Raw genomic sequence first — 12,045 nt, 5'->3', positions numbered from 1 at the left:
CAGGAAAGTTTTGATAAAGGAGAGAAGAGTGAGGAAGAGCCAGCAGGACACCTCAAGTATTGGCCTTGAGGTCAGGACAGGAATTGAGGAATTGGTGCTGGAAAGGAAAAGGCACAAAGAGAAATAAGTGGAGCTGCCAAGCAGGGTGGCCCTGGCTGCACATGAGCAGGGAAGGAAAGGGCGGGAGTGTGGAGTGGGATGGGGGACAGGAACCTGTGCGGTGCAGAGCAGTTCACTGTGTCCAGTGGCTGGGGCCCAGGGTTGGTGTGGCATTGAGCAAGGATCTACTTAGGATGTGGGAACCCCTGTCCTTCATCCTGGAGTGCCCCAACCTCTAGGCTCTGCAGAAGACAGGGGAGAGCTGGGGTGGTGTGGCTGGTACCAGCAATAGCTGGGGGCTTCTCCAGGGCTTAGTGCCATAAACCTGGGGTGCAGCAGAGCTCTTGGGGGAAACATAGCAGGGGAGCTTATTGTCAGGGGCCAATTTTCAGGAGACTGGAAAGCAGAGTAGGCATGATCAGGTTCCATTACAGCCATGCAAGTCCTGACTAGGGCACTGTTTAGACCATGCGGACCTACGTTGCAGGGAATAGGTAGATAAGGAACTGCACTTGGGAGGGAGAGAGCAGCAGAGAGCTAGGAGAGGAGGAAAATACAACTGGAACAGCATAGTCAAGGTTGCCAGATCCACCCTTCGGCTTGGATGCTGGGGAAACTGAAACTGCATGAAATGAATAATTCAGCTTGTCCTCAATGGCCTCTTCTATTTGGAACACTCCTTTGCCCATGGAGCACCTGTGGCCATGCCAGATCCTCTGGCTGATCACCACTTCTGTTTGACCTCTCCAGGGGGAGAGACCCAGCTTAATCGGCCAGTGCTTGTCTGGAAGCTGCTCCTGACCCGTGGATACTCTCAGCCCATTCATGCCATGTGGTGTTTCCTAGTCCTTGAGATTTTTGCTCCTTCCCCTAATTTTTACCGTCAGGGAGCTGAGCCCAGCACTGAACTGTGAGGGCAGAGGGTTTCAAAAGGCAAAGGACGGGTCAGGGCTGGGGAGGAAGAGAAGGAAAGGGAGAAGAGAGCAGAAAACATCTCCAGGGCCATATATAAATCCCCAGTGCACCCCTCAGCACCTCCCACCTTGGAAGGATGGAGGGGTCAGGGCTCCTCATCCTGGAGCAGAGGCGATGGAGCGGGTTCTGGAAAGCAATGAGTGCCCGGGAGAGGGGGAGAAGCACCGACCCTTCCCCGTCTCACCCAGCACAAGACATTGGGGTGCTGGATGGAGGTGGTGGGATCCCCGCTGGAAGGAAAGACAGGGAGCTGGTTCTGGCTTCCCATGGTGGATGCAGGGGTCCTCGCCCCAGCCATGGCAGTACTCGCACTTTAAATGCAAGAAAGTCAAGTTCTTGTTTAATTATATAACCGCAGGAGAAGCAGCTTTAAGAAAAGCACAGTCCTTTGTAAGAGTTATTATGTATGCTGCTGTAGAGGATTTTGGGGAATGGGATCGAGAGAGGAAAGGTGCTAAACTTTCTGGTGGGTCTGAAGGAGAGAGAAGGAAGGTGGCTGGGGCAGTGGGAGAGGAGGGGGATGACCCCGGGATGCTCACTAGGTCACTCTGTGGCCACTAACTCTCATTTGGCTGGTCTCTGGCAGGGCCTTTCGGAAACATTTTATCATTTCCAAGTATGTTGAGAAGAAATATGCCAAGAGGAGCCCTGCTGCTCAGTGCTCTGGCCTCCCAGAAGCCATCAAGGACAAAGACGTATTTTCTTTGCTCCAAGCGTATGCAGAGAACATGGATTTGAGCGAGCCTGTGCTGGCACCTCTGCAGGTATGGCCAGCTGTCCTGTGGGCCCATATGACAAACAGCTTTGCTGTCACCTCTCCAGCCTGTCCATAAGAGTCCCTGTGCCCAGGAGGGGATAGACTTTTCTGATGAAAACAGTGCTTTCTGTGAGCCAGGAGCAACAGGCAGATTTGAGCAGGGTGAGGAACATCATGGCAGAGGGAGATTTTCTGGCTATGAGCCCACAGCCCTCCTCGTGCTGTGTGTGTTTGGGGAGCAGAAGTCATAACCACATGCCTAAGGCTTTCCAAAGGCTAATTTGTAACTGAGATTTACTTGTAAACTTCTGAGCAGATTTTCTCAGGACATCTAAGTCTCACTAGGCTGAAAAATCAGGGCAGCATTTTTTCCTGCAAAACCACAGTGTGGGTCCTTGCTGTAAGGGTCAAGAAGAGAGTGCAACTCTAACCCTTGGAGCTGTGGGCACATTGCTGTGACAGCAAAGACACTGGCAGGTGTCCTCCAGAGTAAAAGCAAAGGAGCAAAATGCTGCAGTAAGCAAGAAGCACCATCCATATGGAATGTCTTGGGACAAACTGGCAAGCAAGAAGCAGCTCTGTGGGGAACAGCTGTTGCACACCCAGGGGCTCTGGTGAGATTGTGAATTTGGCAAAGTTCAGCTGCTGGCCTGGGGAGAAAAGTCACCTTCGATTGCCTCAGTTTCTAAATGTGAAAAGGGGATGATTGATTGATTCTTCTTCATGAAACCATAAGGCATGACTCTATGCATGTTGACTAGGTTCTCACCAGCCTTGGTGGTCATGACTCTGAAGAGACAGTTCATCTCTCAGGGATTTTAAATGTGTAAGGACAGTCCCTAAAGGACAGTGCTCCTATCTGTGGTGGTGGTGCGGGCAGACAGTCTCATCCTTGCTGTATTTTTCTTGGTTACAGGAACCTGGGGAGACCATTCTCCACGTGGCAGTGCTGTTGTCTGATCGAACCTCTTTGCATATTGTTGATTTTCTTGTCCACAACAGGTAAGCTCATGATACCCAGTCAGCTTGTCATGGCTAAGCTGTGCTAGTGAAAGGTGCAAGACTGATGATCTTCTCCAAAATACACCCAAAAAAGAGAAGAATCACCAGGGCAGGCCCCCCCCAGCAAACATGCTTTGGGCTGGGCTTGGGGTAACTATGCCTAGATCAGAAGGGCCTTGGGTTCCCTCCTCTCTTCTGACTTGAGGTATGATGGTGGTGGTGACCACCTCTTCTTCAGGCGAGGTGGGAAGAAGGACACCTGTGCCAGCACCAGGTGGTATGTGCTGTGGCTGGGGCCAGCGGCTCTTCCCAGGGGTGCTGACGTTATCCACTCTCTGCTGCAGCAGGAGCCTGGCAAAGCAGACAGCGGAAGGAAACACGCCACTTCACTACTGCTGCTCTCACAACAAACCTGAGTGTGTCAAACTGCTGCTGAAGGCCAAAGCCAACATTGCCATCAGTGAGTGACGTGGAATCCCCCCACCCCATGCACACACACAGGGTGTCTTCTCAGCTCTTCTCTGGAAACATCTCAGTCTTGGCAAACTGCTCAGCAGTGCTTCTCTGCAGCTGGGGAGAGGCGGGTTGATGATGGCATTGGCTGGGGACCTTGCCCACGGGGTCACAGTCTCAGCCCCAGGTTTCCTCTGCATGTCCATCAAGGTGCTCTGCTCTGACACTGCTCTTGGTTGGCTCTCTAGGCTCATTGGTGTTAACAAGCTGGTTTGCGGTGCATGTGGCCCTCCGTGACTGCATCTCGCAGGTTCCTGCTCTTGGCAGCCTGGGACAGCAGCGGTGGCTTTACTCCTCAGGTTGGAGCACGGAATGCTCCTCTCTGCTCCCCAGGAAGTAATGAGCTTGCTCTGGGGCGCTCCTGACCCCAGGGAGCTTGTGCTGCTGCCCCACTTCACTTGTCCCCCTCCCATATGGGCAGCCACAGGCCTGCCTGTGATGGGCAGCTCCATGGTGGGACTGCACTGGGGTGGGCTCAGTTAGCTGACAGAACCCAGCAAGGCAAACGCTACCTGAGCTGTTCTTCCACACATGCACAGCAGGAGCCAAAACAGGCACTTGATTCATTTTTCAAAGCCAATGCTGCAATGCTGCAGAGCAGGTGGGAGGGCTGCCAGAGCGTGAGTTCAGAGATGGCATGTGCTGATGCTCTGGCACCCAGTTCACAGGTCCAGCCATTTATACTACCCATGAATCTCCCCTTCACAACACGGAAGTGAGCTTTAAAACTAGGATTCTGGATGAAATGGGAGGGCACAAATGTTTGCACCATCAGGTATCAGCTGAGCTGGTAGGTGTGGTTGAACCTTGCCTCCTGGGATACTACTGTTTCTGGCTCCAGTGTGGTGGCAGCCCCTCGGAGGGCAGAGAGACCCTGGCGGGGTGGCAGGAGCTGTGTGCATGTTGCCCAGTGGCACAGGGATTTGGCAGCCAAATTTGTCACTGCCTTGGCCCTGCCAGACGCAGCCATGCCTGATCTGTATTTACTGACTACCACTGGTATGTTGGGCATCTTGAGTCCACAGTGCAGACCCTGCTGCTGGTATGGGGATGCTCTGTGGTCCCTCAGGCTGCAGACCTCTTGCTGTTCCCTTCTCCTACCCTTCCATTTCACCAGAGTCTCCCCGGCCCACCCCTCCCCAGCCAGACTTGTGCTGCAGCTCTGCAAGGAGGGGTTTTGCAGAAATAATATCACTGCGGTTACAGCAACACCATCACAGGTCCCATCCTCAGACGTCCCAGGGTTTTAGCTTAAAGTGAGACTGAAGTAAAACAGTTGTCACTTGTTCGCACTTGCACTTGCACCCCTGCTTGCAAGCACTGGGACCTAGGTGTCCGGGCGGTCTGTGTGTCCACCAGGCATCAGGACACGTATTGGGTCTGACGAAAGGTCCCTGAGGTGACAGAGAGGACAAGGGTTGCCAGTTATGGACTCCTCTGTTTTTGTAGTCTTTAGGCTATCCTGTCCCGCCTCTGTGAGTCATCAGGACTTACTTCTGCTCCTTTTTCTCCTTATCTGTGCATCTCATCTCCTGCCCTCTTCATCTCCCCACCACTATTCTTTCATGGCCTGAGCCTTTGTTTTGCTCTGGGTTTAGGCTGTCCCTTCTTTTGGGCTTGTTTGCACCCAAATGCCCTGAAGGCGGCACTGCTCTTCAATTTGCTGAACACAGGGCAGGCTTATGGTGTTTAAGGCTGCTGTTCTCCCGCCCCAGCTAACAAAGCAGGAGAAACGGCCCTTGATGTTGCTAGGAGGATGAGACATCAACTGTGTGAAGAGCTGGTAAGACACTCTGTCTCATCGCCCCCCTGGTTTTGGGACACATCCCAGTAGCAGAGAGCAGTGGGACACCTGCACACATGTGGATGTGTCCTGCGGCGCCTGCCACGCCCCCTCAGCATCTCCAGTGTGGTGTGGAGAGGCCCAGCAGGCTCCTGAGACCCCCTGCTGGCATGGGGTCTCTCAGGGAAGAGTGGTTTGGGACAGGCCAGGCAGGGGTCACGCTGTGGCTGGGCAGGGGCATCTGGAACTGTACTGAGGCTGCATGGGGTGAGTGCATCTCCTCAGCGAGTACAAGCTTTGCTTCTGCCACATCCCAATTTGTGTGTTTGTAGACCTTCTCAAACCCCCTTGCTGCTGAAATGTGCTGCTTGCAGCTTGCAGATGTTGCCCTGATGGGTGGGGTGGTTGAAGATGGGGCTAGCAGCTGCCTATGGGGCTGGTGGGTCCTCAGGGAGCTCCTCTGTGCTCCAGCTACTACAGGCCCAGAGCAGTAAGTTCAACCCCCATGTCCATGTGGAGTATGAGTGGTGGCTGGGCCAAGATGACATGTATGAGAGTGACGAAGACTTGGATGAGAAGGTGAGGTCCTGGCAGGCTCTGGCTTGGGGCCATGCGTGCTGCCACTGCCCCTGCTCCCACTGTGCTGGAGCAGGTGGTCCTGCACCTGCCCCGCTGCTCCTGCTTCATCTAACCTGCAAATATCCCTTTCCCAGCTGGGTCCCGTGATGAGGGGATCTGCCCATCCCCAGAGCTGCTTCCACCCCTCTGATGCTGCCCCCAGGCCAGAGACAGCAGGGTCAGTGCCCTGGGGAGGGTGGCCGGACACCTGCCCCCTGCCAGCTGCCCACCTCCACAGTCTGGATGTGCCACCTGCCCCCTCCTACCTGTCTCCATTCCCACCCCAGCAGGCAAAGCCAGGTGAGAGAGCCTGTGGCAGGGTTCTGCAGGGGCTGGCAAGGTGAGCTGTTGCAGCCTGGCTCCATCGGCAGAGGGTGGTCTGGGAGGGAGCTGGGGCCCTGATGGGGTGTGAGGGTTTTTCTGGTGCCCTAGGGCACCCTTCTGTCCTCTGCTCTTTGAGGGACCAAAGCTGGCTTGTGTTGGCTGGTCTGTCCTAGCACTGATCCCTGCTTTGAAGAGTACTGCAGCATATGCTCGCCCTTGGAGACCCTACGCTGGTGCCATTAGGATGCACCATCACCTCCCAAATTCTGCTGCTGTTGGGAGAGGCAGAGGAGCACGTCTTTAGAGGCAGGGCTGGGAAGACAGAGCTGCCAGCAGAAAAAGCAGCAACATCGCAGTTCTGCTCCTTAGCAAGACCTGATCCCACCATGCTTGCCCAGCCTTCCCATGGCATGTCCCACCTCCAAGAGCCACCCTGATTTCTGGGAGACTCACCAAGTCCTGCCTGACTTCCCCTCTGCCAGTCCTAGCTCTGCTTCCAACCTGATGTGTTTCTCAAGTTTCTCTGCAAGCAGAGAAAAGAAAATCCCTGCCCACGTGTTTGTGTCCATTCTGCCCTGGAGCTTCAACCCAGGACCCCTGCTCAGCACCAGCTTGCTGCTGACCCCTGATCTGTTTTTGCTCTGTGTCTAGCTCCCCAGGGGCCATATCCACCCTTCCTTACCAGCTCATCCATCTTTACTGAGGACACAAGAAGCAGGAGGAGCCCACCTCTGCCTCTGAACATCAAGCACAAGCGCACATCCTCAGAGCCGACACCTTGGGTACTGCTCAGCCCTGAGCAGCCCAGCCCCAGCAGCCTGGCTTCAGGTAACAAAAGGACAGGCACAGGAGGGGCAAGGAGCCAGACCACGCTGGTGGGAAGGACCTGCTGGAAGTCTGCAGTCCAGCATCTGCGCTTAGGTCAGGTTGGCTGTGGCTTTGTCTGGCCGAGCCTCGTTTGTGGATCAGACCCATGAGGCCTCTTGCTTGGATGCAGGGCTGGGAGAGCTGTGTGAGCTGTGGCATATGACAGCATGCCCACAGCTGAGCACAAAGCAACTCCCTGCATCCTAGCTGTTAGACACCAGTGCCTCCAGGGCAGGGTTATTCTGGGGTTTCCTGGGCTGTTGGAGATGCCAAATTCAGAGAAGGAAATGACCCCATCCCTGTCTTTCAGGCATTGTATTTGTTTCCACGGGTGACCCGAGGCAGAAATATGCCCCTCTCTCCATACCTGGGCAGGGGGACAGGCTGGGGGCTGAGGCAGTGTCTTGCACAACACAACCCTTTGACAGGAGCAGCCCTGGGTGCTCTGGGATGGAGGTCTGGCCAGCTGGAGCCTCATCCCAGCAGAGCTTGGGAGTGTGGGGGGATGGAGCGTGCCAAGTACATGACCCATGGCAGCTGCGTCCTTTGGCTGGTGCTGGCAGCTCTTGGGGCACCTTGGAGCTGCACAGCCCATCTCCCACTTCCTAGTAACACACTTCTCACCCCAGCCTCCACTCTATGTCCTTCTGCTTCTTGGCCACATCCCATTCCCTTGCTGCCCCTCTCCACCCTATCCCCAGTCTGTCCCCTTTCCAGTTCCTAGACTGATGGGGTGCTTGCTGCACACACTGTACTGTGAAGGAGGCTCATGCTGCACTGTGTTCCCTGACAGTGGTGGTTGCTGTTGTCCACCTGTGATGAAAGGTGGGAGATGACCAACCTGATTGTGTCATAGGTGCCCTGAAAGCCATGGACCCCCTCTGCATGCCTGGCCCCAGTGAAGTGGGACAGCCTGGCCCACACCGATCCCTCCAGGAGCCAGATCCATGTTCTGGCCACGCCCAGCATGTTCCATCTCTTCTTCCTCAGAGAAGCAGTTTGGTAGGTGGCTAGGATCCGCTCAGCTCCCACATCTGCCCCAAAACACTCTTGGTTTAGAACTGAGCTGGAGTTAGTCCCAGTAACTTCTCCTCCCAGCACTTCTGCTGTGACTTTCTGGTGTTGACATCTCCCTGCTAGGTGCTGTGAATGCTACAAAATCCCCATAAGGCTCCCTCTTAAGGGAATCCTTGTTTACGGTTTCAGGTTGTTGGCAGGTCAGGGTGCAGTTTTGTACAAGGACAAGGGTGCACACTGTCCCTGCCTCTCTGTGCTCCAGGGGACACCCTTCTCCTAGAGGACACTGTGCAGAAGCAGAGCCCTTTCGTTAGGGAGACCTTGCTTGGGTTGCTTGGTCCTGGGGTTGTGCTGAGCAGCACCACTGACTCCTCGCACAGAGCTGCCCTGAGAGAATTGGGACCCCAGACAGTGCAACTGCACATGGGGCTGTGCTGGGGCACAGGAGCAGGTGCCTCTGGAAGGATGCTACAGCACAAGGAGGTGTCTTATGGATCCCTGTCCCACCCAAACTCCCAGCAGGTGACCACCCAGGTCACCTGGGTGACCACCTCTGCCCTCCCTCTGCACAGGAAACCTCGCAGTCTCTTATCCTTGCTGCTCACATCTTTGCCAGGGCCTTTGGGATAAAGACACTAGAGCTATTTTAGTTTGTGTGTGACGAAGCTGGGGAGGCCTGAGGATGCTCTCTCCTGCTTGCAGGACAGACTGCTGCTCCACAGGGTCTGTGCTCTCTATGACTGTGATGCTGACCGGGAAGACGAGCTGACTTTCTGCACAGGCGAGATCATTGTGGTGTCTGAAAAAGAGGACAGCAACTGGTGGGTGAGTAAACCTGCATATGCTGACCAGCGCTGGGATGTGCATGACCAGCTCTTGCAGGTTCATGCAGTTCCATGACTGTTGCACTCGTTTTCATCTTCTGCATCTGTCTCTCTAGCTTCCGTCTTTTCCTTGGCAACCAAAGGTAGCTATTATGGGGCCAGTTCCTCATGCCCTGAATGCCCCTATGCCATGCTTACTGGTCCTTCTTCCTTCCTTTCTCCCTGCAGAAAGGGTGGATTGAAGGACAGCCTCACAGGCAAGGTGTCTTCCCTGCTTCATTCGTTCACGTGCTCAATGAGTAGGAGCTGTGCTTCAATCAGCTGCTTAAAATGTAATCAGCCAAGCTCCCGTCTGCATCGAGGGCCCCAGGGATGACCAGGCTGGGAGCACCAGCTCACCAGGGAGCACCAGCTCACCTGGTGCTGCCTCCCTCGCCTCTGCTGCCCAGCACCCCTGTCCCCCCACCCTACTCCTCCCATGGGCTGACAACAGTGCCAGGCTCTCCCTTGGCCAGGCAAAGGTAGAGAACACAGCAACCTACATGCTCCACAGATGTGCTCCTGCCCCAGCCACATCCCCATGCAGGAATCAGCCCTGGGGCACTCTGCTGCCAAACGCCCAGCTCCTGCCTTGTCCTGGCCATGCTGCCTGTCCTTGTGGTGCTCCCTGCTCTGCTAGTGCTGATGGAAATGATCGTGCTGTGCCCTGCAGGGGTCCAGAGCTGCAAGTGGAACCGTGCTGGTGTGCAGACCCCTGGGAAAGGGGCTTCTGCTGAGGGCTGAGCACACTGGGAGCTTGGAAATGCAAACAGGTGCTGTGGAGCCAGCATCACCACGAGCCTGTGCTGCCCCTAATTCCTCCCACACAGGTTTCCCTGTTTGTGCTTCAGCAAATATACTCTGTAGCAGCTCAGGGCATTGCTCCTTCAGTGCCTGGAACCCCAGCAATAGTGGAGAGGCTCTTTGAGCCTGATGCCAATAAATACCGTCTCTGTGGTGCTCTGGTCTAGTTTGAGTTTCTAGATCCTTCCTCTTTGTGGCTCTCCCTGAGGCACCAAACCTCCTCGCAGGCATCAGAGCAAAGAGGGCTCATGTCCCCTTGGATAAAATTACTCACAATTCAGCTTGCATGGCTTTTCTCCACTGGCTGTGTTTTTCCAGTTGCCGAGGCACGTTTCACAGCCTTCACCTGTCCTCTCTGAGTCAAAATGCCATCCATGTGAGCAAAAGAAGCCAGCTGGTGACATGCTGCATGCACGAGGCTGTTGAGACCTCCGTGTTGCTGGTGTCAGTGTCAGTATAAGTTGAGCCACCCCAGCAGGACCCTTAGGGGCAGGAGGGCAGTTCCACTCCAGGCAGCTTTTCCCACCCTCAGAAGAACATCTTAATTAATGATAAGTTACCTGATTTGGCCCTGGGAATGTGGCCAGGCATCCAGCTCCAGTGGGACTTGTGGATGCCATGGTGCTGGGCTGTGTGGGAGGGCTGTGCCGGGATACCAGAATGGTGGCCACTGCTGGAGAAGGGACAGCAGCCCTGACTTCACTGTGCCACTCGCTGTGAGGCTCTGTTCCCCCCTCACGTCATTGTGCAACACTTCCTTTTCCCGTGGCGGTTGTTGCAGCTTGCAACGAGCACTGGCGAGGTGACTGAGCCTGGGAGCATCATCTTCGCCTGGCCCTGGTCAGCAGTGCTTCTGAGGAGGAGGTGAGGGGCCCCAGGGAGAGCTGGCCGGGGACCAGGTGTTTGTGACACCGTTAGCGCCTCTTTCCTGGCTGCCGGCCTGGGGAGCTCCTGGCGGTGTCTCTTGGGGCTGAGTGGGGACAGAGACAGGTCTGTGGCCACTGGGTGCAGCTCAATGCAGCAGCTGCACGGCTGTACTGCAGCGGCTTGCGGCTGATGGTGCTGGGCTGGGTGACCTCAAGGTGACGGCACCTCTGGGCATGGGGCCAGGGGGGCTCATTTCAGCTGCCATGGGGGGTGCTGGTGGAGGTGGAAAGATCCCATCCACGGGGTATGGGCTGCACATGGGCACAGCTCAACCCTGCCTGTCCAGAGCCCTGCCCTCCCCGGTGACAGGCGACCGCAAAAAGCTTCATGAAATATTCAGTGTGCTGCCCGAGTCCCCTGGCTCTGGGCTTAACAGAGCTGCTGGTGCCAACTGTGCAGCTACCAGCCAGCTCGTCCCCCTCCATGGGCCAAGGCTTTGCAACTGCCTGAACCAGCCTGGGCTACCACTGGCTCCTGGCCCAGCCGACATGGTCAGATGGATGTTCTTGCCTCCATCACAGAAAATGCTTGTGGCTGCTGCAGGAGGGCAAAAGACTAAGTCATGGGGGTTCACGGCTGCTGTCAGGGAGAGCACTGGGGGCCTTCAGGGTCCCCCTGAGCCTGCGGGGTGAACAGCCGGCATTTTGCGGCCACTTCCTGCTCGGGAGCACCCACATCCGCGTTTCCAGCATGCTGGTGGTGGCTTGTTGGTACTTCCCTTTAAGAAGAGGTGATGGTTCAGTAGCTTTTTGAAAGGGCAGGCTTGCAGAGGAGCGTGACCCACTGCAGATACCTTGGATTGTCCAAACCTCCCACCTCCTTCTCTTGTCTCTGCTTGTTGCTTGGACCCCCAGGAGCAGCAGTTTTGCTGTCGGGTGTGTGTCCTGTGCATCAGATTTGAGTGTAGCTGGTTGGATGCCACAGTGAGCAGGTACATCTGTGCTGCAGGAACTGCAGAAAATGGTTAACGTGGAGAAATGAAGCTGGTGCTGACCCGTGGCCCCATGTCAGCACCCAGGGGACTGGTGGGAAGCACAGGGTGCTCCGCTGAGGGCAGGAGGGGTTTTTCCTCTCCTTCAGCTTTCCCAGTGCAGAGGGGATGCCCCCTTCCAAACCCGCTGCGGTTGCTTCTGATCCTGGGATGGAGGCTGTCCACACATCCCTGCTCCTCATTCTTGCCTTGCCCGTGGGAGTCAGGTCCTGAAAGGCTGAGCACTTCGTGAACTCCCTGAGGACAAGAAAACCCTTTTTCCTCTGACTTCAGGTTTATGTGAGCGCTTTTAGATGGAGAACAGAAATGTCAGTTAAATATGGGTATTTAAGAAAGGTTCATGCACAGAGACGGCAGTTAGTACCTCCTGCTCCTCCTGGCGATGATTTGGTGCCCTTGAAGCTGCCAAACCCCAGAGCCACTGGGGAGGGAGTGCCTCGTTGGCTGCACAGCGGCTGCGTGGGCTTAGCGGTGGGCGAGAAGCCGAGGGGGATCCTGCGCACAG

General features: G+C 55.6%; 1 protein-coding gene across 1 annotated transcript in view; it reads left to right on the top strand.

The window, feature by feature from the left end:
* LOC104287591 (arf-GAP with SH3 domain, ANK repeat and PH domain-containing protein 2-like) overlaps positions 1-9,082 on the top strand; it is a 27,269-nt gene extending 18,187 nt beyond the window's left edge. The window contains 10 exon segments of the mRNA XM_009886314.1: positions 1,661-1,838; positions 2,748-2,833; positions 3,178-3,293; positions 5,062-5,129; positions 5,601-5,708; positions 5,843-6,047; positions 6,723-6,899; positions 7,795-7,940; positions 8,658-8,780; positions 9,008-9,082. Coding sequence (XP_009884616.1) covers positions 1,661-1,838; positions 2,748-2,833; positions 3,178-3,293; positions 5,062-5,129; positions 5,601-5,708; positions 5,843-6,047; positions 6,723-6,899; positions 7,795-7,940; positions 8,658-8,780; positions 9,008-9,082 — 1,282 coding nt within the window.
* Positions 9,083-12,045: the final 2,963 nt, after the last annotated feature.

The sequence above is a fragment of the Charadrius vociferus genome, unplaced genomic scaffold (genome assembly GCF_000708025.1).
Source record: "Charadrius vociferus isolate BGI_N301 unplaced genomic scaffold, ASM70802v2 scaffold225, whole genome shotgun sequence".
NCBI lineage: Eukaryota > Metazoa > Chordata > Aves > Charadriiformes > Charadriidae > Charadrius > Charadrius vociferus.
The sequence above is the reverse complement of the archived record's forward strand: the minus strand, read 5'-3'. Positions and strand labels throughout refer to the sequence as shown.